This window comes from Aulonocara sp. 'chitande type north' Nkhata Bay, linkage group LG12, assembly GCF_057382095.1.
Source record: "Aulonocara sp. 'chitande type north' Nkhata Bay isolate Kocher_YH1m ecotype deep benthic linkage group LG12, A_spYH_male_GT1.1, whole genome shotgun sequence".
Classification (NCBI taxonomy): domain Eukaryota; kingdom Metazoa; phylum Chordata; class Actinopteri; order Cichliformes; family Cichlidae; genus Aulonocara; species Aulonocara sp. 'chitande type north' Nkhata Bay.
In genome coordinates, this window is record NC_141355.1 from 35,514,504 (window position 1) to 35,538,459 (window position 23,956).

The following is a 23,956-nucleotide window of genomic DNA, read 5'->3' on the forward strand; positions in this document are numbered from 1 at the left end:
TTCAGCACCGACATGTCAAAGGCAGAGAGGGGAAATTTACAGCTAAATAGACCACAAAAAGTAGAGGTTGGCTTTGTTATATGGCCCGGGGAAAGTGAGGCATGTTAGTGTGTATGCTGCAGCGCGGCTCGAGTTGCCAGCTAGCTCACAAGCATGACTGTTTTTATTCAATAAAACAACCTCCAGTGAAATAAACGTTTATTTACACTTTTTGATAAATAAAGAGTAAAACTGTTTAAGATTACAAAAATGATCTGCACCTGTGTGCCGTACTCGTGCAGTTAGGATCAGTTCACTCCCCTTACATTAAAAAGTGACATTGTTATAATAAGAAGAAAAGGAAACAAAGAGGAAACACGAACTGACCCCAGATTACATTTAATATTCTCTTCAAATTATAAAATCCTAATAATTGAAAAGATACAAAAAACTAAACAAAAACTGAAATACAGATGTACAGTTATTCTGTTATTACATTCTACAATGTGACATATGTTTGTGGATTTAGCTAAGGTCCAGCCTTTAGGGAGATTTAAACATTTACAAACATGAGCCTATCAGACTGAGGCACAGCCTCGGTAACCTAAAGGGCACCAAATATTTACACTTCCAAATCATGTCGCCCTGTGCCACTGTGGAGTAGATAGAGTCCTTTGTTAGGTAAACTAACACAGGACAATGTTGATCTGTGACGTTGTTGAAGGAGTGCAAGTCCTCAGTCAAAAATAAAAACACCCTCTGGAGACCCCATCAAAGCATTTAGTGGTTTCTTTCACAAACTGTCGTCATTCTGCTGAAGCTTTCAGATAAAGTTCCTCAACCTTGAGTTACATCAGTTTAGCTTCAAAGGAACTGGAAAAGTGCTGGTATGGGAAGGTAAGCATTTATAAAATTTCAGTCTCACTCTTCAAGTATCCCGGTCTGCTACATGTGACAGATTTGAACTAAGTGAGTGCACTGCTTCGTTCTGGTGTCTACACGCTTAGGAAGCCTCCTTGTTTGAAAGATCACAGCGCTTTCCCTTTTAATGAGCTTTCAGTGGAGGAGCTTCTCAGTGTCCAACACAGTAATTGTCCATGTATGTAGGCATGAGCTCATAAACAAGGCCTCTAAAAACAGTGCTGGGGTCAGTGTCATCTGATGGGTGGCTCCAGCTTGTTGGACAGGGCGGTAAGCACCTGGTCAAACTTAGAGTATCGCAGAGCCTGTTTCTCCTCGGCCCCCCGGCTCCCCCACAGCAGCCGCATCTGGAAATCGGTCAGGAAAAGCTCCAGGACTTCGGCCTGCTCCCCGAAACCTGCAACATCACATCAGTTTAACATTATTAGCAGCACAGGAGTGTAGAAAGGAACCGGAGACTACCATTTCTACCACAGAGGTCCCTGTAACTGGACCTGTCTCAAACATGAACAAGAACAGAATATATGTGTGTGAATAAGAGGGATGGACAGGGAAGCTGCAAGGAGCAGAGGTAATGAAGGTAGAGTTTAAATATCAGAGGTCAACTATCAGAATAGACATAAAGTGCACAAGAAAGGTGAAGAAGAGAGTGAAGCCAGGGTGGAGGGGGTGTGGATGAGCACGAGGGGTGATGTGTGACAGAAGCCAGAGCGAAAGAGAAGTTTTATTACATGGAAGTGAGACCTGCGGTTGGCGTGACAAGAGGTGACATGACATCATACCCATAGGGAATAGGGTGCTCCTGATGGATGAAGACCCCATCAGGAGCAGAAGAAGAAAGGAAGAGTTTATTTACAGGAAGTGAAAGAGGAAGTTCTTGCAGTTCACTATACAGCCTTGGGTTGTTCATTTGGCCTACCAGGCGTGAAGCTATTTATTACTGATTAATAATAATATAAACTTCAACTTAAAATAAACCATCAGCTCAAGAATGACCTTAGAATGGGATTTAGGAAATTAAAACACTTTTCCTAATTATTTTTTTATAATCAGATTATTTAATGCTGCAGCATGTACCAGTCTCTTCAATAAAAGGTTTCAAATGTAGTTTGACTTGCATGCATTTCATGCATGCCTCAATCTGACTTTATTATATTTTATTGCAGGTTGCCACCTGGTTGGAACCAGTGTGTTGGACTTTTTCCAGATTGAAAAAAAATACATGCTCTAGTCTACCAACGCTTAAGTGGCTGCTAAGAAATGCTAGGCTACTTTTCTGCTAGAACTTGAGGAAAGCAGTATTTAAAAAAAGAAAGGGGAAAACGTGAAAGCACATTAGAAACAACATGAAGAACAGCAGTAAGCTGCAGCACCTAACATGCGATCCGTGTTCCTGCAGTGGAATGGCAACTGTGTGGAGAGTAAATACAGCAGGTCCCAAGACGGATCCCTGTGGTCTTTCGTGTTTAAATTTTCTAAAGGCTTGTATTTAATTTGCTAATGTTATAAAGCAGACATACTGCATTTTGTTTTTGTCTCTCACCTTGTAATTTGCTCTCAGCGTTAGAGCGGTAGATGCCCCCTAGCTGGGCAATGGTTCTCGCCGCCCCGAGGTGGAACATGACCACTTCCACCCCAACTTCCACCGTCTCCCATAGTTCTGTCCCCTCCTCACCCACCACTGCATTCTTCTCCATCAGAGTCAGAAGAGGGAGGACATGGGGGAAAGTGGTGTTGGACAGCGGACAGCTTTCTGGAGAGTTGAAAGACAGATACAGAGATCATGTTTGTTGTGGAAACAATGGTGTAGCACCAAGATATGAGCAGGAATTGTTTCTCCATGCTTTTATCATGTGGTGTCGAGTTCAGGAGACGCTCTACCTCTTCCATCGTTCAGGCTCTTCATAAATGGCCTGAGAGTTTTTTCATAGAGAATGGCACCTTCTGTGTGCCGCTGCCGTAACGCCATCCAAGTCTCCTGCAGACGGGACACCTGAAAGACCGAAGAACAACACTATTGCTTTTGTGCCTTCCTCTCGTTTTGTATATATTTGTTTTATTCAATTTGTCTTACTATTTGTATTACCTGCACAGCTGAACCCACAATTGTTTGACAGCTAATCTTATAGAAATTGTCCCTGTCTTTATTTTTTTCAGTCTGAAAATATAGTTGAGATGTATATGATTCCTAAAAATATTCAGAGGTGATGTCTTTTTTTATGTAAAGACAGTTTTGAATATATACAGAAACTTTGCCAGAAAAGACAGGCCAAGTTAAAAATATATATTAACAATAACTAAGAAAAAATATAAAATGAAGAAACTTTTCTGCATTTGAGTTAATAAAATCACTGAAAGGTTAATAAGTTATCAATAAATGACTTTGCACCTTTTGTTTGAGGATGTGATGAAGCACCCTGATATCAGAATTGTGACATTTTACAGCCTGACACCTTGAGGCAGGGAAACCCAAAAGAAGGCCGAAGGCTAAATCATGTAAGCGATAACATTAAATATCAGTGGGCCTCTTAGCTATTCCTGAAATTAAGCATCTTCACTAAAGGTGATAATAATAATAATAATAATAATAATAATAATAATAATGGATTGCATTTATATAGCACTTTTTGGGGCCCTCAAAGCGCTGTACAATTCCACTATTCATTCACTCTCACATTCACACACTGGTGGTGGCAAGCTACAGTTGTAGCCACGGCTGCCCTGGGGCAGACTGACAGAAGCGAGGCTGCCATATTGCGCCATCGGCCCCTCTGGCCATCACCAGTAGGCGGTAGGTGAAGTGTCTTGCCCAAGGCCCGGGGCTCGGACAGTCACATATTAAACAAATATGTAAGACTGCGGTCTTCCATTTGCGCAACATCTCTAAAGTTAGAAATATCCTGTCTCAGAGTGACGCTGAAAAACGAGTTCATGCATTTATTACTTCCAGGCTGGACAACTGTAATTCATTATTATCAGGATGTCCAAAAAACTCGCTGAAAAGCCTTCAGCTAATCCAAAATGCTGCAGCAAGAGTCCTGACAGGGACTAGAAAGAGAGAGCATATTTCTCCTGTTTTGGCTTCCCTTCATTGGCTTCCTGTTAAATCCAGAATTGAATTCAAAATCCTGCTCCTCACATACAAGGTCTTAAATAATCAGGCCCCATCTTATCTTAATGACCTTGTAGTACCATATCACCCTATTAGAGCACTTCGCTCTCGCTCTGCAGGCCTACTTGTTGTTCCTAGAGTATTTACAAGTAGAATGGGAGGCAGAGCCTTCAGTTTTCAGGCCCCTCTTCTGTGGAACCAGCTTCCAGTTTGGATTCGGGAGACAGACACTAGCTCTGCTTTCAAGATCAGGCTTAAAACTTTCCTTTTTGCTAAAGCATATAGTTAGGGCTGGACCAGGTGACCCTGAATCCTCCCTTAGTTACACTGAGTTATTAATCTCTGTCTCTCTTCCACAGCATGTCTTTTATCCTGTCTTCCTTCTCTCACCCCAACCGGTCGCAGCAGATGGCCGCCCCTCCCTGAGCCTGGTTCTGCCGGAGGTTTCTTCCTGTTAAAAGGGAGTTTTTCCTTCGCACTGTCGCCAAAGTGCTTGCTCATAGGGGGTCATATGATTGTTGGGGTTTTTCTCTGTATCTATGAAGCGCCTTGAGGCGACTTTTGTTGTGATTTGGCGCTATATAAATAAAATTGAATTGAATTGAATTGAACCGGCAACCTTCCGGTTACAAGACGAACTGCCAACTCTTTGAGCCATGATTGCGCCCTTATCAGTATACACAGTAGGCAAGGGGTTACAGCCTCATGTTTATTGTACTACGCTGTTCCATTAAGTCAATATTTGTTAATCTCTTACCTATACCCTGGTTTAACTTTACCCCGGGCAACCTTTGTTACACATCCCTTGCTCTTCCGGCTGTTTCCTGCGTGCTTCCCCTATCTCCATGAACACAAATAACCAAAGCTCCGTGCAGTGCATGTTTACCTGCGGAAGCTCCAAGGCTCTCATGACTGCAGCGAAGCCAAACATATTGCCCATTGTGCCCTTGAGCTCAGCAGCGATTTGGATGATTTTGTGAAGCAGGCAGGCTCGTTCTTCAGTCGTCCCCGTGCAGCCCAACACGTGCACAGCCAACATAATCGACATGGTTTGAAACCTGCAGGAATGTTATGTTATATCAGGTCATGTCAGCCCACACAGTGATCACACTTTGCTTAAAGAGGTCCTTAAAGTCAGAACAAGACTTCCAACAGCAGGAATAGGGAGACAACATTGAAAGGGAAAGCAGACATATGACTAAATAAATCACGTAGTTAAAAGAAGGCTAAAAAAAAGATGGAAAGAATTATAAATTACTATGAATAAATTAGGAATAACACACCATGTCATTGCTGTTGTGACACTCCTGTGTATAAATGCCCCACTTAACAGCAGAAAGTCTTATAGCCTGGTAACAAAGCCAGGTTGGTCTCTCTAGTCTAGTCTACTAACTTAATTAGCAGCATTATAGTTTATGGTTCCAGTTTGTAAAAACATTTGATAGTAGATAAATTTGCAGATAACTAAAAACCAACTTGGTGGACAAAAGTCTAATAAGGCTCATGTCAGATATACACCGTTCTATCACGCTAATGAACAGCTGAACTGGTTGAACAGTATTCACCTCTCCAGCAGGTCTAGTCTTAACTGTTGTCCATGTGGCAGCGTGAGCAGCTCCATCCCGGAGGTAACGCCCATCATTCTTTGCACCTCTGGCGTGACCTCCAGAATTCTGGCCACCTAGGAACACACACAGATGTAAGAACTGCTGCATTAGATTTCAGTTAGCGGAAACAGGATGAGCAGGAAAATACACTTTAAAATCTCCTGAAACATCTGCATGTTTTCACACATCAATAACACTTTGATTTAGAAATGGTTTAGAATTTGCATTCAAACAAATACCCCATAGTTTACCTGTTATCACTAACGCATAGCTAGCCCTAGATTTCCTTCAGCATAGTTGCCACTGCGTTCAGACTAAAATAAAGAAATCCCTAAACCTTTCTGCAGAGCTGCAGTCCATCCTTAAAAAAGTCCCTATTACTTTACAAATATTGATTAGAGCAGCTATAAACAGTACCATGCAGTCAGCCTTGGTGATGTGTTTGGCCATTGTCCTGGGATCGACCTCCACCAGAAGCTCCTTCACCCTCCGCAGGACGCCCACTTCTAGAGGCTTATTCTCTTTTCCCATCAGTGGTGACTGGTACCTGCTGGGTTTGAAACAGGAGACCGTCTCCACCACAGGTGAAAAGTACACATTCCCATCCTCGGCCCTCAGTGGGTCGACTCCCGCTGACCCCTCTTCTGCCTGCAGCCTCTCCACATAGCTCTGAGGACCAGGGTACAGCTCTGTGTAGCAGCTCCCGTCTGCATGAGAGGAGGGAGAGACCTGGGTGTGGTGAGGTTGGGGTCTGTCAAGATGCTGTCTCTGTAGGGTGCTGCTGGGAGAGGGCAGAGGTTGGACGGTGTCCGAGCGCCTCGGCAGGGACGGAGTCACAGTGGGAGTCCGGCTGCTGGACGGAGTTCTGGATGTGGGGGCTGAAGAAGAAGGGAGGGAAAATTAGGAAAAAGATGTTTACAAATATTTATCCGAATAAAGCAGAATAAATATATACATTTCGGACACTACTTGAGATACATAATAAGAGGAAGTGGCACATTCTATGTGGATGATTATTATAGACTAATGAACCCATGACAATGAAATATACTGATAGAAATATCATCAGTATAGCTGATCACTGTGGTTAATAGTTTTGAACAATTAATTTAGGGCTCTAAGGCAGAGAGGAATATTATACCATCATGGCTTTTGGGTTGACTCATAGTTAATTAATGGTAAACTTTCATATTTGTGCGCCTCTTATTTTCACCTTAGTCTGTGTCTTGGTGTTTCCCTTTTCCAGTTTAGTTCCTGCTTTATTTTGAAGGATAATTTCTTTTTTGCTTTCTGCATTTTCACTTCCTTTCTGTCAGTTTATTTCTGCCTTCATTATTGTCTAGACTGAGTTTACTGGTGCCATGATATTTCTCTCCCCGATTTGGATCTTTACTTTCATGTCATTTAGTTTATTCACCGTCTTGGTTTCTTTGACTTCACTCAGTCATGTCAGTTAATATCAAGCGGCGCTGCTCAATTTGTTTTTTAATAAACAGAAATGTAGATTCCTTTTTATCTTTAATTGTTGTCTCTGACTGCAATTAATCTACCGTGTGAGGACATCCAGTAGAATCATGTGAATCATTTAATTAATTAGTCAATTAATAGGACACACCTACAGTATAATGTATCTTTTGAAGACTTGCATTAACTCTTTCGAACTCTATTGCAGCTTTACTTGGGAATTTTTTCTTGTTAATGTTTTTTTTCCTGATCATTAACTCATGGCCTGCTATTTGCTTTAATGTGCAATTTATTTGTCTTGTGAAACAACACGTTCACTTTTTTAAGTCAGAGGTCGAGGTAATGAAGTTCATGTAGATGAACTCACTATTTGAACACACTGTTTGATTAATGCACGCCAATAACCTTCTACTTACATCACACTCAATTACAACAGTTTATTTCTATGTTGCCTTCAATTTTTCAATTACTTCCATTTTATCCTCAAATGTCTTCACCCAAAACCATTCATTCATTTCAGATACACTTGCCTTTGTCTATAGTAACCTGTAGCAACAGTGTTATCTACTAAATCTCCCCCCCTCCCTGAGCCTGGTTCTGCCGGAGGTTTCTTCCTGTTAAAAGGGAGTTTTTCCTTCCCACTGTCGCCAAAGTGCTTGCTCATAGGGGGTCATATGATTGTTGGGTTTTTCTCTGTATCTATGAAGCGCCTTGAGGCGACTTTTGTTGTGATTTGGCGCTATATAAATAAAATTGAATTGAATTGAATTGAATCTATAGATCAGAGTTCACAACATTTGATCCAATTTTCTCTTATACAACCAACCTTGCTGCTGAAAACTACAAAAGGCTCTGAACCTTACTCCTGCTACCTTAGAGCCAATGCGGTCAGAGGTGTTTTGCTCGTCAGAGCCCGATGGCAGTCATTCACTCAGAGACCGGTGAAGCAGGCTGGACACACAACCAACAGGCTCTGGTTGAAACGTGAGATCTTTTTACAGGGACGCTCTAGGTAAGTACTTAGATCAAAAACCCAAGATCAGCAAGAGTTTTAGAAGATAAAATGGCATTTTAATGTAAACCCCAAATACCTTTAATGCTGTTTTAGAGCATTTCTTTGTGTAGTTACGCTGCGAGTTCTGTTCTGAAATATGCATGACCGACCAGCTAAGTAGTAGCATATGGATTCTCACAGAGGAACAGAATATTTCCCAGATGTCTCCTCTCAACAATAACAAGGCTGAGCTTTATGATTGCATGGAGGAATCTCACTATATAAACCATCCTCATTCACAGTCATAGTTTGTTCTGATCACAAGGAACAAAAGCAAGAAAAAGAATGAATTGTTTTGGAATCGGATGCATTTCAGCTTGGAAAATTGTTTTCTTTCGAAAAAAAGAAGGAAGCTTCAAAGGTCACACAAGTTCAGACTTTCTCAAATTAAATACAGAGAGAACATGGAGTTACTTTTTTTGATGCAAAACAGAAAGATTTTTCTTATAAAGTTTTGTTTTGATTATTTTAATTTTGGAACTAAGGAAAAAATGTTAAGTCTTGCAAGCACAAAAGGTCTTTTGACTGGTGGTGGTCAGAGGGCCCGGTGGCGCCAGTGTCCGGCAGCCTCGCCTCTGTCAGTGCGCCCCAGGGCAGCTGTGGCTACAATGTAGCTTGCAATCACCAGTGTGTGAATGTGTGTGTGAATGAGTGGATGACTGAATGTAGTGTAAAGTGCTTTGGGGTCCATAGGGACTAAGTAAAGCGCTATACAGATACAGTCCATTTACCATTTAACATTAATCAATGGCAGCTTTTACAATATTTATAATTGTTGCTTTATAATTGCTTTATAATTTCATACCCACTAATGCTGGCAGCTGTGAAACAGGGAACAAAAAACAGCAAACAGCTTTGTTGCCTTCTTTTAAACCTCCTGAGATTTAGAGGCAGGAATTTCCACACTGCAGTTGAACCAGTGAGCTGCAGAAAATCTGGAAGCTATGCAAGTATTAAAGTAGGGTGCCTCAGCTTAGTGAAAAACTATTGGAAATCCTTTGTAGAAAGACTGGTGGTGGTGTGAATCAGGGTGGTTTTAGCTATACGGCAACCTTTGCTGTCAAACATAAACTGAAATGACTGAGTTGTGTTATTTACTCAGATTAGTAATCTAGATCACTAATGATGTACATTGTAAAATACCACAGTATTTTACAATGCCACATTCCCAAAGTGAAATTACAAGGCTCAGAAGTTACCTTTTTAAGTACATCCCGACTTCTAATCAGGAAAATAAATTGGCCTCTTGGATTTGACTGTCATTCTTATGTTTAATAAGAATCACTAGATAGCATCTAATGTGTTCTTAAACATTCATAACTTTTTGGTTGTCATCATTGCAGGTTGCAGAAATCCATTGTCATTTCTTGATCTGGAGTCACTACATCACTGCCAATATCTTCCAGTGTGTATGCAGGAAGGAATTTTCTAAATCATTGTGTGGATGCTTAAAGGCATCCACACTATTGTTTTCCTGTTTCTATTTATTCTTTATCCTACTTTATTGTGTGGATGCCTGAATAGGCATCCACACAATGAAACTTTAACTTTTAAATGTTCACAAATTATTGGGCTATTCATGTATTATTCAGCTTTTTCAAATCTTTTACCATTTTACTTTTATGCCTCTTAAAGTTTTGTGCACTTTTTCCCGCCAAAACAGGTGCACAGCCTCTCTGATTGGTGGATTCAAATTCAGCAGCTCCCAGGCTGCTTGACTGAGAACTTGCTTCTCTCTCCCTGTGTGTGTGTGTGTGTGTGTGTGTGTGTGTGTGTGTGTGTGTGTGTGTGTGTGTGTGTGTGTGTGTGTGTGTGTGTGTGTGTGTGTGTGAGACAGCGAGAGAGAGAGAGAGCCTTTTAATGGGATGATCTCATTGTAAGATTCAAATTCAATATATTTAGACTGGTTGACTGAATTGGATCTTGTGTGTGTCTCTCTCTGTGCATGTGTGTTTCCATATGTGTCCATATTTGTGATTGTGTGGCTGTTATATATTTTTTTGCCGATTTTTTTCATTTAACAAGTATATTTGAAGGACCCTTAGCACGTTCAGCATTTTTTCAGCTGTCCATTTTGCTGTTTCTGTTTTTCTGTTTAAATTATTACTATTGTGCTAAATCATACTATTTCTGCTATTTTATAAGATTTGTGCCAAATATAGTATTTCTGATTAATTATAATTTTTCTACCAAATCATAATACAATATTTTTGCTTTTTATAGGATTTTTATAGGATATTTATATTGCTTAATATAGTATTTCTTCTTTTTATAGTATTTGTGCTAAAACATAGTATTTCTACTAAATGTAGTATTTATGCTTAATCATACTATTTCTGCTTTTTATAGGATTTGTGCTTAATATAGTATTTCTGCTAAATTATAGTATTTCTGCTTTTTATAGTATTTGTGCTAAAACATAGTATTTCTGGTAAATGTAGTTTTTATTCTTAATCATACTATTTCTATATATTACTGCCAAGTCCCAAGGCAGCCAATCCTCTGTGAGGACTGGGACATTCAAATTTTCAAATCAGGGCCTGCACGGCTTCCCAGCCAATCATATATGTGGGCTGAGGCATTCAAATTTGCATATTGGGGCCTTCATGGCTTCTAAGCCAGCCAATCATATCTGAGGGCTGAGGAATTCAAATCCACAAATCAGGGCCTGCATGGCTTCCCAGCCAGCCAATCATATATGTGGACTGAGGCATTCAAATTTGCATATTGGGGAATTCGTGGCTTCTAAGTCAACAAGTCATCCATGTCATATATCTCTAAAAATTCATATTTTAATGATAAATTGTCAACACTTGAAGATTCCCCAATCTCTTCTGAACAAAACGGTGTAAGAATGACCGTTCTAACCCCTACGGTTAGGAAATTATGGTCATTTGTTTGAGGGAAGTTGTCATTATGAGAAATAGACTGCAAAAATCCTGTGTCTCTCTGTGCTGCGTGCACCTGTTTTGGCGGGAAAAAGTGCACAGGCTCTCTGATTGGTGGATTCAAATTCAGCAGCTCCCAGGCTGCTTGACTGAGCTAGAAACTTACTTCTCTCACCCAGTGTGTGTGTGTGTGTGTGTGTGTGTGTGTGTGTGTGTGTGTGTGTGTGTGTGTGTGTGTGTGTGTGTAATAGAGAGAGAGAGACCCACTTTAGGGCAGCATCTCATTGTTGGAAAAACATAATATATACAGACTGGTTGACTGGCATAGACCCTCTGTGTGTCTCTCTCTCTGTGCATTTGTGTATACATATTTGATTTTATGTGTATCTGTTGGCTGTTTCTTCTTGTTTTTTAATTTATTTTTATTTCTTTATTTTTTTTCACAGGTGAACAACAATTAGTTTTGAGGGAACTTAACCATGTTCTGTTTTTTTTTCATCTTGTCATTTTACTTTTCCAATATTTCTACTTCAGTTATTGCTATTCTGCTCAATCATAGTATTTGTTCCAAATCATTGTTATTATGCTATATTGTAGTATTTCTGCTAAATCATAGTATTTCTACTATATTATATTTTTCTTTCTAAATATAGCATTTCTGCTATATAATTGTATTTCTGCTATGTTATAATATTTGTGCTAAACCAGAGTATTTGTGCTTTATCATAGTATTTCTGCCAAATGATAGTATTTCTGCCAAATTATAATATTTTTGCTAAAACATAGTCTTAATTTAAAATTACAATATTCATAGTTCATCACAGTGTCTCTGGTAAATCACAGTATTTCTGCTGTGTTGTACTATTTTTCTAAATCATAGTGTTTCTGTAATGTTCAAGTATTTTTGGCTAAATATATTCTTTCTGTTATCTTATACTATTTCTCCTAAATTCTTGTATTTTTGAGAAGTTATGTTTCTGGTAAGTTACAATATTTCTGCTAAGTTCTGCTATGCTATTGTATTTCTGCCAAGTATTATGTTTCCTCTAAGATATTGCAGTTCTGCTAAGTTATTACATTTTAGCAAAGTTCTTTTGCTTCTGCAAAGTTTTTACAATTTCTGCAACTTTTCAGTTTTTTCACCTACTTTTTGCATACAGCTTCAGCTTTAAAGCATCCACACTGCATTTTCGCAGGAAATGCAAATTTTTCTAGTTTTTGTTTGTTTTTAAGTTCATAGAAACCCTTAAACTCAAGGCCCTTACTAAACAGAAGGAGAGATTTAACATCTTGACATCTTTGTCAGAATCTCTTTCAGAGATGTGCCATCCAAACTTGCTGGCACTTGCAGTGCTGCTATGCTCTACATTATTGGTAAATGGAGGGAAAGTCTTGGTGTTCCCTGTGGATGGAAGTCACTGGATCAACATGAATATCATCATCGCAGAGCTTCACTCCAGAGGTCATGAAGTCACAGTGGTGCGGCCAAACGACACCTGGTACATCAAGTCAGAGTCCCCTCACTACAAAACCATCACTATAAATTCCTCAACCGGATTTGATGAAGAGCGTTATGGGGGATTTGTTATGAAAACACTAATCATGCGTCGACAAGGTGCTTCACTGTGGACTCGATTATCAATGGAGCATGACTTAGTGAAACAGTTGTATCAAATACATGTCAAGGTGCTTGAGATGGTGGAGGGAATGTTTGAGGATAACAACCTGATGCAGAGCCTCCGTGATGCCAAATATGATTTGGTTCTGACTGATCCTACGATTGGTACAGGTGTTCTTATGGCTCACCGTCTGCATCTTCCACTTGTCTTTAATGTCCGATGGACTATTCAGGGTGAAGGCCATCTAGCAATTGCACCTTCCCCACTCTCTTACATCCCCATACCAGGGTCAGAGCTGACTGACAAGATGACTTTCATTCAGCGTGTCCAGAATATGCTCTACTTTTTCTTCTCAACTTTAAAAATTTGGTATATGACAGAATCAAACTACAAACCATTTGTCCATCGTCATTTTGGCAGTGATGTACATTACATGGAGCTGTTTCAGTCAGCAGACATCTGGTTGATGAGAAACGATTTCACCTTTGAGTTCCCTCGACCCTCAATGCCAAACGTTGTCTACATGTCAGGATTTCAGTGCAAACCCTCCAAGCCCCTGTCTAAAGAGCTAGAGGACTTTGTGCAGAGCTCGGGTGAACATGGTGTCATTGTGATGACACTGGGGACGCTGGTAGAAGAACTTCCAGAGGACATCGCTGAAGGCATTACTGCTGCTTTTGCAGAACTTCCTCAGAAGGTGATTTGGAGGCACAAAGGCAAAAGACCATCCACCCTGGGTAATAACACATTAATTTTGGACTGGTTGCCCCAAAATGACCTCCTGGGTCACCCCAAGACCAGAGTGTTTGTGGCCCATGGAGGCACCAATGGGATACAGGAGGCCGTTTACCACGGTGTGCCCCTGATTGGCCTGCCACTTATGTTTGACCAGGCTGATAACTTCGTCAGGATGAAAGCAAGAGGTGTGGCCAAAGTCCTTGATATTGCAACAGTGAACAAAGAAAACTTCTTGGAGGCGCTAAAGGAGGTACTCTACCAACCATCCTACAGGGAGAAGATGAAGAAGCTGTCCAGCATCCAAAGAGATCAGCCTATGAAACCGCTGGACCGAGCCATGTTCTGGATCGAGTTTGTCATGCGGCACAAAGGAGCGGCGCACTTAAGGACGGAGTCTTACAAGATGTCCAGCATCCAGTACTACTCGATCGATGTAGCAGCCTTTCTGCTTACAGTTATTCTGCTAGTATTTACCATTTTTATTTCAGCAGTCAAGTTTCTGTTGCATAAGTTATTTTACAGAAACAAAGTCAAAAAGGAATGATGATTGTTTTGCAAAAATTGTATGCTTGTCGACTGTTCTCTATTCAGAAGAAGGACAGAGATAAATTTGTACTGGTAGTGTAACAAACCTGAGTGTGTGTGCAGCTCAATTCAGCTATACAAATCTCACATTTTCTAATGACCTCAGTCTAGCCATATTTCAGATGTATTTTTGCTTATTTGTCAGTATCTTAAAAACTTAAAATAGAAATTATTTTCAGTGTTGTTCAGGGAAAAGTTAGTAAATGAAGCAAGCAAATCAATGAATCAGTTATGGGTTTATATTCATTTGATTTGGAATAGTCTGCTGTTTAAACACTTTAAGAATCACCACATTTCCTACAATTGTCTAACCGTTAAACAGGGACACAATTAAATGTTTCTGACTGTCGTATGGTGATGATGCCTAATCCTTTATTAAGAGCACATAAGAAGAGTTTGGTCTCATGCAGTTCTCAACAATAGAATATATTGTTTTTATATGTATTTTTGTAGAAATTTCACAGAATTTTATGGTGATATTTTTTAAATTTATTACTAAAACTTATGTATCCTGACCAACTTATTCACAGTAATATAGAACCAGTGTGCAAGTAGCTGAAGTTCACTATGTACTGTATATTTTCCCACTCTATTTTAAACGTTGTTGGAATAGGGCTTTGGAGTTGACGTCACGCCGCAATGCATTGTGGGAGCGCAGCTCCATTTTCGGGGTCTACGAATCAAAACAAACACACTGTGTTGGAACGACGAAGAAACATGCTTAAAAGCAGCTCAAAAGAAAACGGACGGTATAGAGACCGATTGCGTCCAGAGGCGAAGCAGCGGTACTTGAAAAAAATAAAGTGCATCGCAAATCTGGACCCATATGAAATACGGCAGTGGAGTAAAGACCCAGACGACTTACCGCCACTGTCCTACCCCGATATCTTCACGTATCTTGTTTGTGGAGTAAGCGCTTACACAGCGAACCAGTTTCGTAATTACAAGTCACTGGAGGCGCACATCCAATTTACAAATGGCTGGGTGCAAGATTTGGCTATTTTCAAGCCGCCAAACTCTGAGTACGTCGTCAAAGTAAGTCAGCTGGAGTGCATCGAGTGAAATAGCCATTTTCCACCCCCCACCATAATTAATGTTATACATTTATCATTGAACTGCTAAAATATCGTTATCATATTATATGCCCGTAATTGTAAAGTACATGCAAATTAACACATTGATAATTGGGCAAATTATTAACGCCAATTTGTGTCCTTCCTGTCTCATTTCATTTATTGTCTTTACATCAACCAATCAAGTCACTCCATTCGATGTTTGATCGCAATTTCTATAACTTCCGAGACCACCAACGATGATATTATTCAGCTATAAAGTGTGATGTGAACATATTTAGAACTTACCGGAATGAAAATGTCTTGAGCACACCAACTGATATCTGGAGACGTAACAGAACTTGATATCAGCTCGTCTCACGGCTGCTATCCAGGCTAGACGCCTTCGTTTGGTAACATCCGATACATGAGCTCCTTCATGTTGCTTCCAGGTTGGGAAAGCATAAAAAGACAATCCAAACTTATTCCCGTGCCGGTCGTAAGATCGAACATTGCAGCTGACCACACAGCAAGTACGAACCATGGCTATGCTTTCGCTCCTTATTTAGACCCCCAAAATGGCGGATCGGGCCAAAATCCTTTCCACGCCCACCCCCGTGACATCACGCTCCAAAGCCCTATACAAAATAAAGTAATTTGAAAGCTGATACAACTTGATACACGCACTTTATTACATTTAACTATGGATCACTATTCATCACTTTGCTGTTTTAACAAAAAATAAATACAGAAATGTCTTCATTGTTAAATTTAATAACATGACTACATTTAACTAGTTAAAACATATATTCAGGATTCATTAAAGTTTTCCATCTGACACCTATTTATTATGCAATTTTTCTTTTTTTATTGAGGGATAATTGAAGTCACTATTTTTGTCAAGTTTCAGCTTTACCATTTTGTTACATGAAACATTTTAAAAGTTCTTATTGTTTTTACTCTTAAACTTTTTGAGGTCGAAGTCATCATCAGCAATTACCCCCAACCCCGAGCAGTATTTATTTAAAACTGTTTCCTAAGGTTTTGATCATCAGACAAAAAACTACTAAACATTCTCACTGATGATATATGAAAAACTATGAAGGGTTAGGTTTAACGTGATTACCTTTCATGAAGCACTAACGTCTTATTTGATGCGTGAGTAAAGTGAAGTATTGGACTGTATCACTTTACTGGAAGAACGTGAAAGCTGAAGAATTTGTTCAAACTGGTCTTATCCTGAAGAACAGAAATTTTCCATCACTTTCTAATAAGAAATAAAGAAGCTTATCGGTGTTTCCTTACATTATTTAATTTGACCTGAATCAATGCAAGTTTTTAGTTATTGAAACCAAAGAAGACTTGTAGGACAATCTCATAGTGTTTAGAGTTTCACTTTAGTTTCTCAAATTCACCCGCATTTCATTATTTTATTTTATTTATTTATTTATTTTTTCAAATGGTACAGTGAATTCTGCCTTTTTTTCCCTCATATTTACACTTTAATTAAGATCATATTAACAGTCTGGGGTTCCACACCACAATCACCTTTACTGTGCAACATGCTCGTCTCTAGCTCCCAAACTTCTTGTCAGCCTCTATTTACTGAAGGAACACAAACTTTAACTTATCTCTTAAAAGAAAACAGATAATGAGCAAAGTCATATTTAAAAACAAAAAGTAAAAGATTAAATGTTAAACATGAATATTCATAAGAATCAATGAAGTTTACATATATAAATGTTGACTCTAGAATTCAAATAAAGTACAAAAAGGTTTAGCTGATTGTAACGTTTGAAATTAACTCTAATCAAGAGGACAAGTTTCACGTTTTTTGTTGGAATCATTGTTTAGTCATACAGAAATTATTTCCTGTTTTGCTGTTTCTTTGTGACTATGGTGTTAAAAAGGTATGAAAATTTAGCGGCAAAGTCACTAACTTATCAATAATGAGATCAACAGTAGGAGATACTCACTGCTGTGAGTAAGAGGCTCATGACTTTAAGATAATAATCTACATCTATAACTTAACCTTTAAATCTGAGTTTTTATCTTAAAAGCCAAAACCAAAGGAGACCTGGCAAATACATCTGACCTCCAAGTTTATATATTGGCCAGTCCATATTTTCCCAACTTAAACTTTATCTCAGGTATATCTGTCATTAGTTATTAGGGTGATACAAGCTCTTGAACTCAAACCATTTGCTTAAGAAATAATCTAACATCTTGACATTTTTGTCAGAATCTCTTTCAGAGATGTGCCATTCAAACTTCCTGGCACTTGCAGTGCTGCTATGCTCTACATTGTTGGTAAATGGAGGGAAAGTCTTGGTGTTCCCTGTGGATGAAAGTCACTGGATCAACATGAATATCATCATCGCAGAGCTTCACTCCAGAGGTCATGAAGTCACAGTGGTGCGGCCAAACGACACCTGGTACATCAAGTCAGAGTCCCCTCACTACAAGACCATCACTATAAATTCCTCGGCCGGATTTGATGAAGAGCGTTTTGGGGGATTTGTTATGAAAACACTAATCATGCGTCGACAAGGTGCTTCTCTTTGGACACGTTTATCAATGGAATATGATTTAGTGAAAGAGTTTTATGAAATGAATAAGAAGGTGCTTGAGATGGTGGAACGCATGTTTGAGGATACCAACCTGATGCAGAGCCTCCGTGATGCCAAATATGATTTGGTTCTGACTGATCCTACGATTGGTACAGGTGTTCTTATGGCTCATCGTTTGGGTCTTCCACTTGTCTTTAATGTCCGATGGACTATTCAGGGTGAAGGCCATCTAGCAATTGCACCTTCCCCACTCTCTTACATCCCCATACCAGGGTCAGAGCTGACTGACAAGATGACTTTCATTCAGCGTGTCCAGAATATGCTCTACTTTTTCTTCACATGTTTTCAAATTTGGTACGTCACAGAACCAAACTACAAACCATTTGTCCATCGTCATTTTGGCAGTGATGTACATTACATGGAGCTGTTTCAGTCAGCAGACATCTGGTTGATGAGAAACGATTTCACCTTTGAGTTCCCTCGACCCTCAATGCCAAACGTTGTCTACATGTCAGGATTTCAGTGCAAACCCTCCAAGCCCCTGTCTAAAGAGCTAGAGGACTTTGTGCAGAGCTCAGGTGAACATGGTGTCATTGTGATGACACTGGGGACGCTGGTAGAAGAACTTCCAGAGGACATCGCTGAAGACATTGCTGCTGCTTTTGCAGAACTTCCTCAGAAGGTGATTTGGAGGCACAAAGGCAAAAGACCATCCACCCTTGGTAATAACACGCGAATCTTGGACTGGTTACCCCAAAATGACCTCCTGGGTCACCCCAAGACCAGAGTGTTTGTGGCCCATGGAGGCACCAATGGGATACAGGAGGCCGTTTACCACGGTGTGCCCCTGGTTGGCCTGCCACTTATGTTTGACCAGGCTGATAACTTCTTCAGGATGAAAGCAAGAGGTGTGGCCAAAGTCCTTGATATTGCAACAGTGAACAAAGAAAACTTCTTGGAGGCGCTAAAGGAGGTACTCTACCAACCATCCTACAGGGAGAAAATGAAGAAGCTGTCCAGCATCCAAAGAGATCAGCCTATGAAACTGCTGGACCGAGCCATGTTCTGGATCGAGTTTGTCATGCGGCACAAAGGAGCGGCGCACTTAAGAACGGAGTCTTACAAGATGTCCAGCATCCAGTACTACTCGATCGATGTGGCAGCCTTTCTGCTGGCAGTTATTCTGCTAGTATTTACCATTTTTATATCAGCAGTCAGGTTTCTATTGCGTAAGTTATTTTACAGAAACAAAGTCAAAAAGGAATGATGATTGTGTTACAAACTGTGTATGCTTGCCATCTGTTGTCTATTCAGGAGAAGAACAGAGATAAATTTGTACTGGTAGTGTAACAACCTTGAGTGTGTGCAGCTCAGTGCAACAATACAAACCTCACATTTTCTAATGACCTCAGTCTACTCATATTTTAGATGTCTTTTTGTTTATTTGCATTTGGATCTTGAAACTTTGAAACGGAAATACATTGCAGGAAAGTTTGGTGACAAAGTAGAAAATAAGTAAAGGAATGAGTTGTGGGTTTAAATTAATATGATTTTGAATATTTTGCTGTTCTAAACACTTTAAGAATCACCACATTTCCTAAAATTGTCTAACAGTTAAACAGGAAGACAATTAAATGTTTCTCATGCCTGTATGGTGATGATGTTTAATGCGTTATTAAGAGCACATAAGAAGAGTTTGGCCTCGTGCAGTGCTCAACTATAGAATATATTTTATTACATGTATTGCTGCAGAAATTTCACAAGACTTTTTTGGAGATATTTTTCAAATTTATTAAAAAAAAAAAAACTTCTGTAACCTGACCAACATATTCACAGTAATATAGAAACAGTGTGCAAGTAACTGAAGTTCACTGTGCAGGGCTCTAGAGTGCGACCAATTTGGTCGCAAATGCGACCAAATTTTTCAGTGGTGCGACTAAAAAAAAATATTTGGTTGCACCTGTGCGACCAACTGTTCGGGTAGCAAAAAAAAAATAAAAAATCTGCAACCTTCCCTGTGGTCAACAACAGACACACATTTTGCCCCTATCGTGGACTTAACCAATCAGAGATAGTCAGGGGCGGGACCTCTCTGATTGGCCGTGGTCCAGTTGAAAGTGCAGGTGGAAGTGGGAGGTGAGGAGCTTGAATAAAGCGATATCAATTCATTAAATCCTGAATCGACTTTTAAATATAACTGTGTTTTGCCAGAAACGCCAGATTCTCAGATTAAAGCTGACAAAACCATTTCAACAACAACCAAACAGCAAATGAGAGCAGGTACACGGATTCCACACAAAGACGTAAACACAGAACGGACCGACGCATCAGAATCAACTTTGTCTTTCTCGGCTTTCTCACCCGACGGCCCGTAGACGGACACGCTGTCGGAGCTTAGCGATCCTGATGCGTCCGGTACGCGCTGTGATTACGTCTTTTTGCGCTGATTCTGAGCTGCAGGTTTTGTCTCTCTCCAACCAAAATTCACCGAGCCAGCAGCAAAAGAAGCAGCAAACTACGCTTCACATTTGATCAATGTCGTCATGAATTTTGCTGTTTTGCTTCCACGACTATTAAAATCACACTTCATGCACAGTTAGCTCTCTCTCTATCTCTCTCTGTACTTCAAGAACAGTTTCCCGTCTCCAATCTCTGTTTTCTGTGTTATTCATTCGCTTATTACCCACCAGTCTACTGTTGTTTACAGCGCTGTGGCTGCTGTCTTTTTCTTTTTCACTTAAATGACCTCGGACAAGAAAGCCTGTTTTTTCTGTTATTCAATACTGAAGAAATTTAAACTTTATATGCAGAACATTGTAGAATATTTTTAAGGTTATCTGCTATAAAAAGCCAGACCAGGAAAATCTCCTTCATGTTTTTCTGTGTTTTATTCTCAGTTACTTTCACACAAAGGCATCTGCTGTGATGTTCACAATTCTGAAGAAGTCAGTACTGATAAATGATGAGAATTATAATATTTCTGACTGTCTGAGGCTAAGTTGAATCGAATTGGGACTTTGAAAACCGGAATCGAATGGATTATAGAAATCAGTGATGATACCCAGCCCTAGTGAGCAGCCTAGGCACGACAGAAGTGGATGTAGCTGTAATAGGAAAAGAACTATTGCTAACTTTTCTGTTAAGGCCTGATCCTTCTGAAATTCATAGCCAGTGCTCTGACACGGTGTCATCAATCTTTGAATGCTGAAAAAGCACAGTGTATCCAGAAAAACACATTATATTATAGAAATTATTATAAAATTTGTGTACGCCTAACTTTTGTGCCGGTACGCCCATGGCAAAAAGTTAGTCTAGAGCCCTGCTGTGTACTGTATATTTTTCCCACTTTATTTTAAATGTTGCTGGAATAGAAAATAAAGTAAGTTGAAATCTAATACAACCATTTTGGTGCACTGTATTACATATTACCATAGAACACTATTGATCACTTTGTTGATTTAAAAAAATATATACAGCAATGTCTCCATTGTTACATTTATTTTTAACTTAACTACATTTAACTACAGAGCCCCGCAAGGGACATTGGAGGAAAAAAAAAAAAAAGATGAACTTTAGTGAAACCTCGCAAAATAGGCTGCAATCATTCGCAGGTCGCATTTGAAGGCTGAGTCGGTGTATCCTTCGTGGCTACTTAGTTTTAATATTACTCTTTCTGGGTGACAAAATAAACTTTTAAGATATTTACAGGCATGAATGTAGCTGTGTAAACTTCAAATATCTGCACTTTTTATCAAGACATCAATTATTTGCAAAAGTGCACCGACGTTTTCGGAGACATCTGTTACCCACCAGCTCAAAGTTGACCGGGAGGTCGAGGCCCACTAGAGCTGGGGGGAACACCGTACTCGCAAAAGTTTTGCGAGATCTCGCAGAAGTTCATCTTCTTCTTTTTTTTTTTTCTGCAATGTCCCTTGCGGGGCTCCGTATTTAAGTACTTGAATCATATATTCAGGATTTAGGAAAGTTTTTCATCTGACACCGATTTATCATGTGAGTTTTCTTTAGAAGTCAAGTTTTTTTGTCAGATTTGAGAAGTACACTTTTTTGTTTTCTTTTTTTAAAACATGAAATATTTGAAAAGTTCTTATTGTTTTTACTTTTAAACTTTGAGGTCTAAGTCGACATCGGCATTGACCCCAACCCTAACATTAACCCTATGCAAACAGAGTAAAGTGAGTAAAGTGATATATTGGACTGTACTACTTTACTGGAAGAACGCAAAGGCTCACGAATTTGCTCAAATTGGTCTCATCCTGAAGAACACAAATATTTGGTCACTTTCAAATAAAAAATAAAGACGCTTATTGGTTTTTCCTAAAATTATTTAATTTGACCTGAATCAATACAAGTTTTTAGTTACTGAAACTAAAGAAGACTTCATGGAACACTAAATTGGTTAACAATTTAAAGCTGTTCTGCAGCAATGGAGGTTGATCAAGCCTTGAAAGCTGGTGCTACTAATTCCTACAGGTGTCCCAATTTTTTGGATCACTTACACCCCCCTCTGTCTGCATAAAAGCAGTGTGGGAACACACTGTGTTACCAGACCCAAATGAGCATCAGTTGAACAGTATTGTACAGCAGAAAGCAGTGTGTTGCTACAAAAATGGCGAGAAAAAGACAATTAACAGTGGAAGAGAGCCAGACCATCATAACAATTAAAAATTTAGGTCTGTCCTACAGAGAAATTGCAAAGAAAGTCAAGGTGTCAGTGAGTACAGTTTCCTTCAACATCAAGAGGCACTCAGAAACTGGGCAAACTCTGACAGGAAGAGGTCTGGAAGACCCAAAGCCACAACTGAATCAGAGGACAAGTTTCTGTGAGTTAACAGCTTGAATGATAAGCGGCTCACAGGACAACGGCTTCAAGCACAGCTTAATGGTCGTAGTAAGCAAGTCTCAGTTTCAACTACGAAAAGAAGACTTTGAGCTGCAGGTTTGACAGGATGAATTGCAGCAAGAAAGCCTTTGCTAAGGTGTAGGGATGGGTATCGTTTAGGTTTTATCCGATACCGGTGCCAAACCAGTACTTTTGAAATGGTGCCAGTGCTTAAACGGAGCTCGAACTGGTGCTTAAAGAATGGAGAACACAAACTTTGTCCAAAAACCTCTCATATTTAGCTGTTTTTTTCTAAAAAGATAACAATGTTAGCCTTTTCTGCGGCTATAGGGCATATATGGCATCACTCTGGGCTGGAAGCAGTGCTTAAACAATGGAAAAACACAAACTTTGTCCAAAAACCTCTCATGTTTAACAGAGTTGTTGCTAACAAGTCACAAACTTTCTTGTTTTTAGTCGAAACATCAAACCTGAACCCGAGACTTACAGTTAATTCACAGATATTCCATATGGCGTTTAGGTAACAGTGAAACAGAAGCAGAAGGTAGACTAATAAGTGTGGAAAGGCCACATACATAATGTAGCCTTCAATTTTACTAGATAAATAGAATCTTGCATACTGGAACATGGGTGAAAATAGGAAACATGGTGTAAAGTAATAGGTTATATAATTTATATTCATAAACCTAAATGGGATGGATCTAAACCTCATTTTTTATCACTTTGATGTTTATTTATTTATTTACTTATTTACCTGGTATGATTCCATACTTTCTAGGAACTTTAAACAACAGGATATTAAAAAAAAAAAAACGTTGTTGTTGTAGCTCCAAATGAAACAGAGACAAACCATCTGGGTTAAAATATCATACTTAAAAATGCAATTCAAGTAATTTCTTAAACATGTTTAATATCCATTTTATGTAATTATGCATGTAGATTTTTGAAAAATTCAAATAAAATGTGTTTGTGTTTGTGAAAGGTCTTCTATTAGCAAGTCAAAACAAAAAACAAAAAAACCCCAGAGCTATAAATCCAAGTTGTGTCCTGCATACAGCAGAGGGAGCTATTAATGTGAAAATGATCTTTGATGGAGTCATGTGTTATAACATTCTGGGTCCTTGCAAAATAAAATAACTTAATTTGTTTGTTTAGGGTTTTTTTCCCCTCACTTTTTGTCATGGACAGCACACTTCAGATATGCACCTCAGTGAGATGTCTGTTTTTGTAGTTTTATTAACAGTGACCTAAGCTTCATGCATATGATTAAACCTTTTTTTTTTCAAACTAAAATACAATATTTTGCAATGTTACATTTTAAAACATCTTGAATAATGGTAATTGGGTGTATACCTTCAGTTCTACAGGTTTATGGTTTTGAGGTTTGGGGAACAGACTAAGGAATGTTGGTGCTGCTTCAGCACAGGATGTGCTTTGAGCGTTTTAGTGTTTTGACTTCCTGTCTTTGGTTTATCACTCTAGGGACTCTTTTCACCTAACCAGTGT

General features: G+C 39.3%; 1 protein-coding gene and 2 pseudogenes across 2 annotated transcripts; 2 read left to right on the forward strand and 1 right to left on the reverse strand.

Moving 5' to 3' along the window:
- Positions 1 to 258: 258 nt before the first annotated feature.
- Positions 259 to 15,580, reverse strand: LOC147317962 (SH2 domain-containing protein 3C-like). The gene is made up of 7 exons (XM_086315403.1): positions 15,329 to 15,580; positions 6,037 to 6,497; positions 5,578 to 5,693; positions 4,899 to 5,070; positions 2,782 to 2,893; positions 2,444 to 2,653; positions 259 to 1,297 (listed from the first exon to the last, which is right to left on the reverse strand). The coding sequence occupies exons 1-7, from the start codon at positions 15,561 to 15,563 to the stop codon at positions 1,134 to 1,136; spliced, it is 1,470 nt and encodes a 489-aa protein (XP_086171529.1). The 5' UTR covers positions 15,564 to 15,580; the 3' UTR covers positions 259 to 1,133.
- Positions 7,967 to 14,316, forward strand: LOC147317963 (UDP-glucuronosyltransferase 2A2 pseudogene; annotated as a pseudogene). The gene is made up of 2 exons (XR_015131909.1): positions 7,967 to 8,095; positions 12,332 to 14,316. The product of XR_015131909.1 is annotated as a UDP-glucuronosyltransferase 2A2 pseudogene (transcript).
- LOC147317964 (UDP-glucuronosyltransferase 2B31 pseudogene) lies at positions 7,973 to 20,989 on the forward strand (annotated as a pseudogene).
- Positions 20,990 to 23,956: the final 2,967 nt, after the last annotated feature.

Bases quoted from the DNA above. Each gene is read 5' to 3' on its own strand.
- LOC147317962 (XM_086315403.1), bottom strand. From the start codon at position 15,563: ATGGTTCGTACTTGCTGTGTGGTCAGCTGCAATGTTCGATCTTACGAC. The intron at 5,694-6,036 runs GTACTGTTTATA...GTGTGTTCCTAG, and splicing joins TCACCAAGGCTGACTGCATG to GTGGCCAGAATTCTGGAGGT. The intron at 5,071-5,577 runs GTGAATACTGTT...ACATTCCTGCAG, and splicing joins AGACTAGACCTGCTGGAGAG to GTTTCAAACCATGTCGATTA.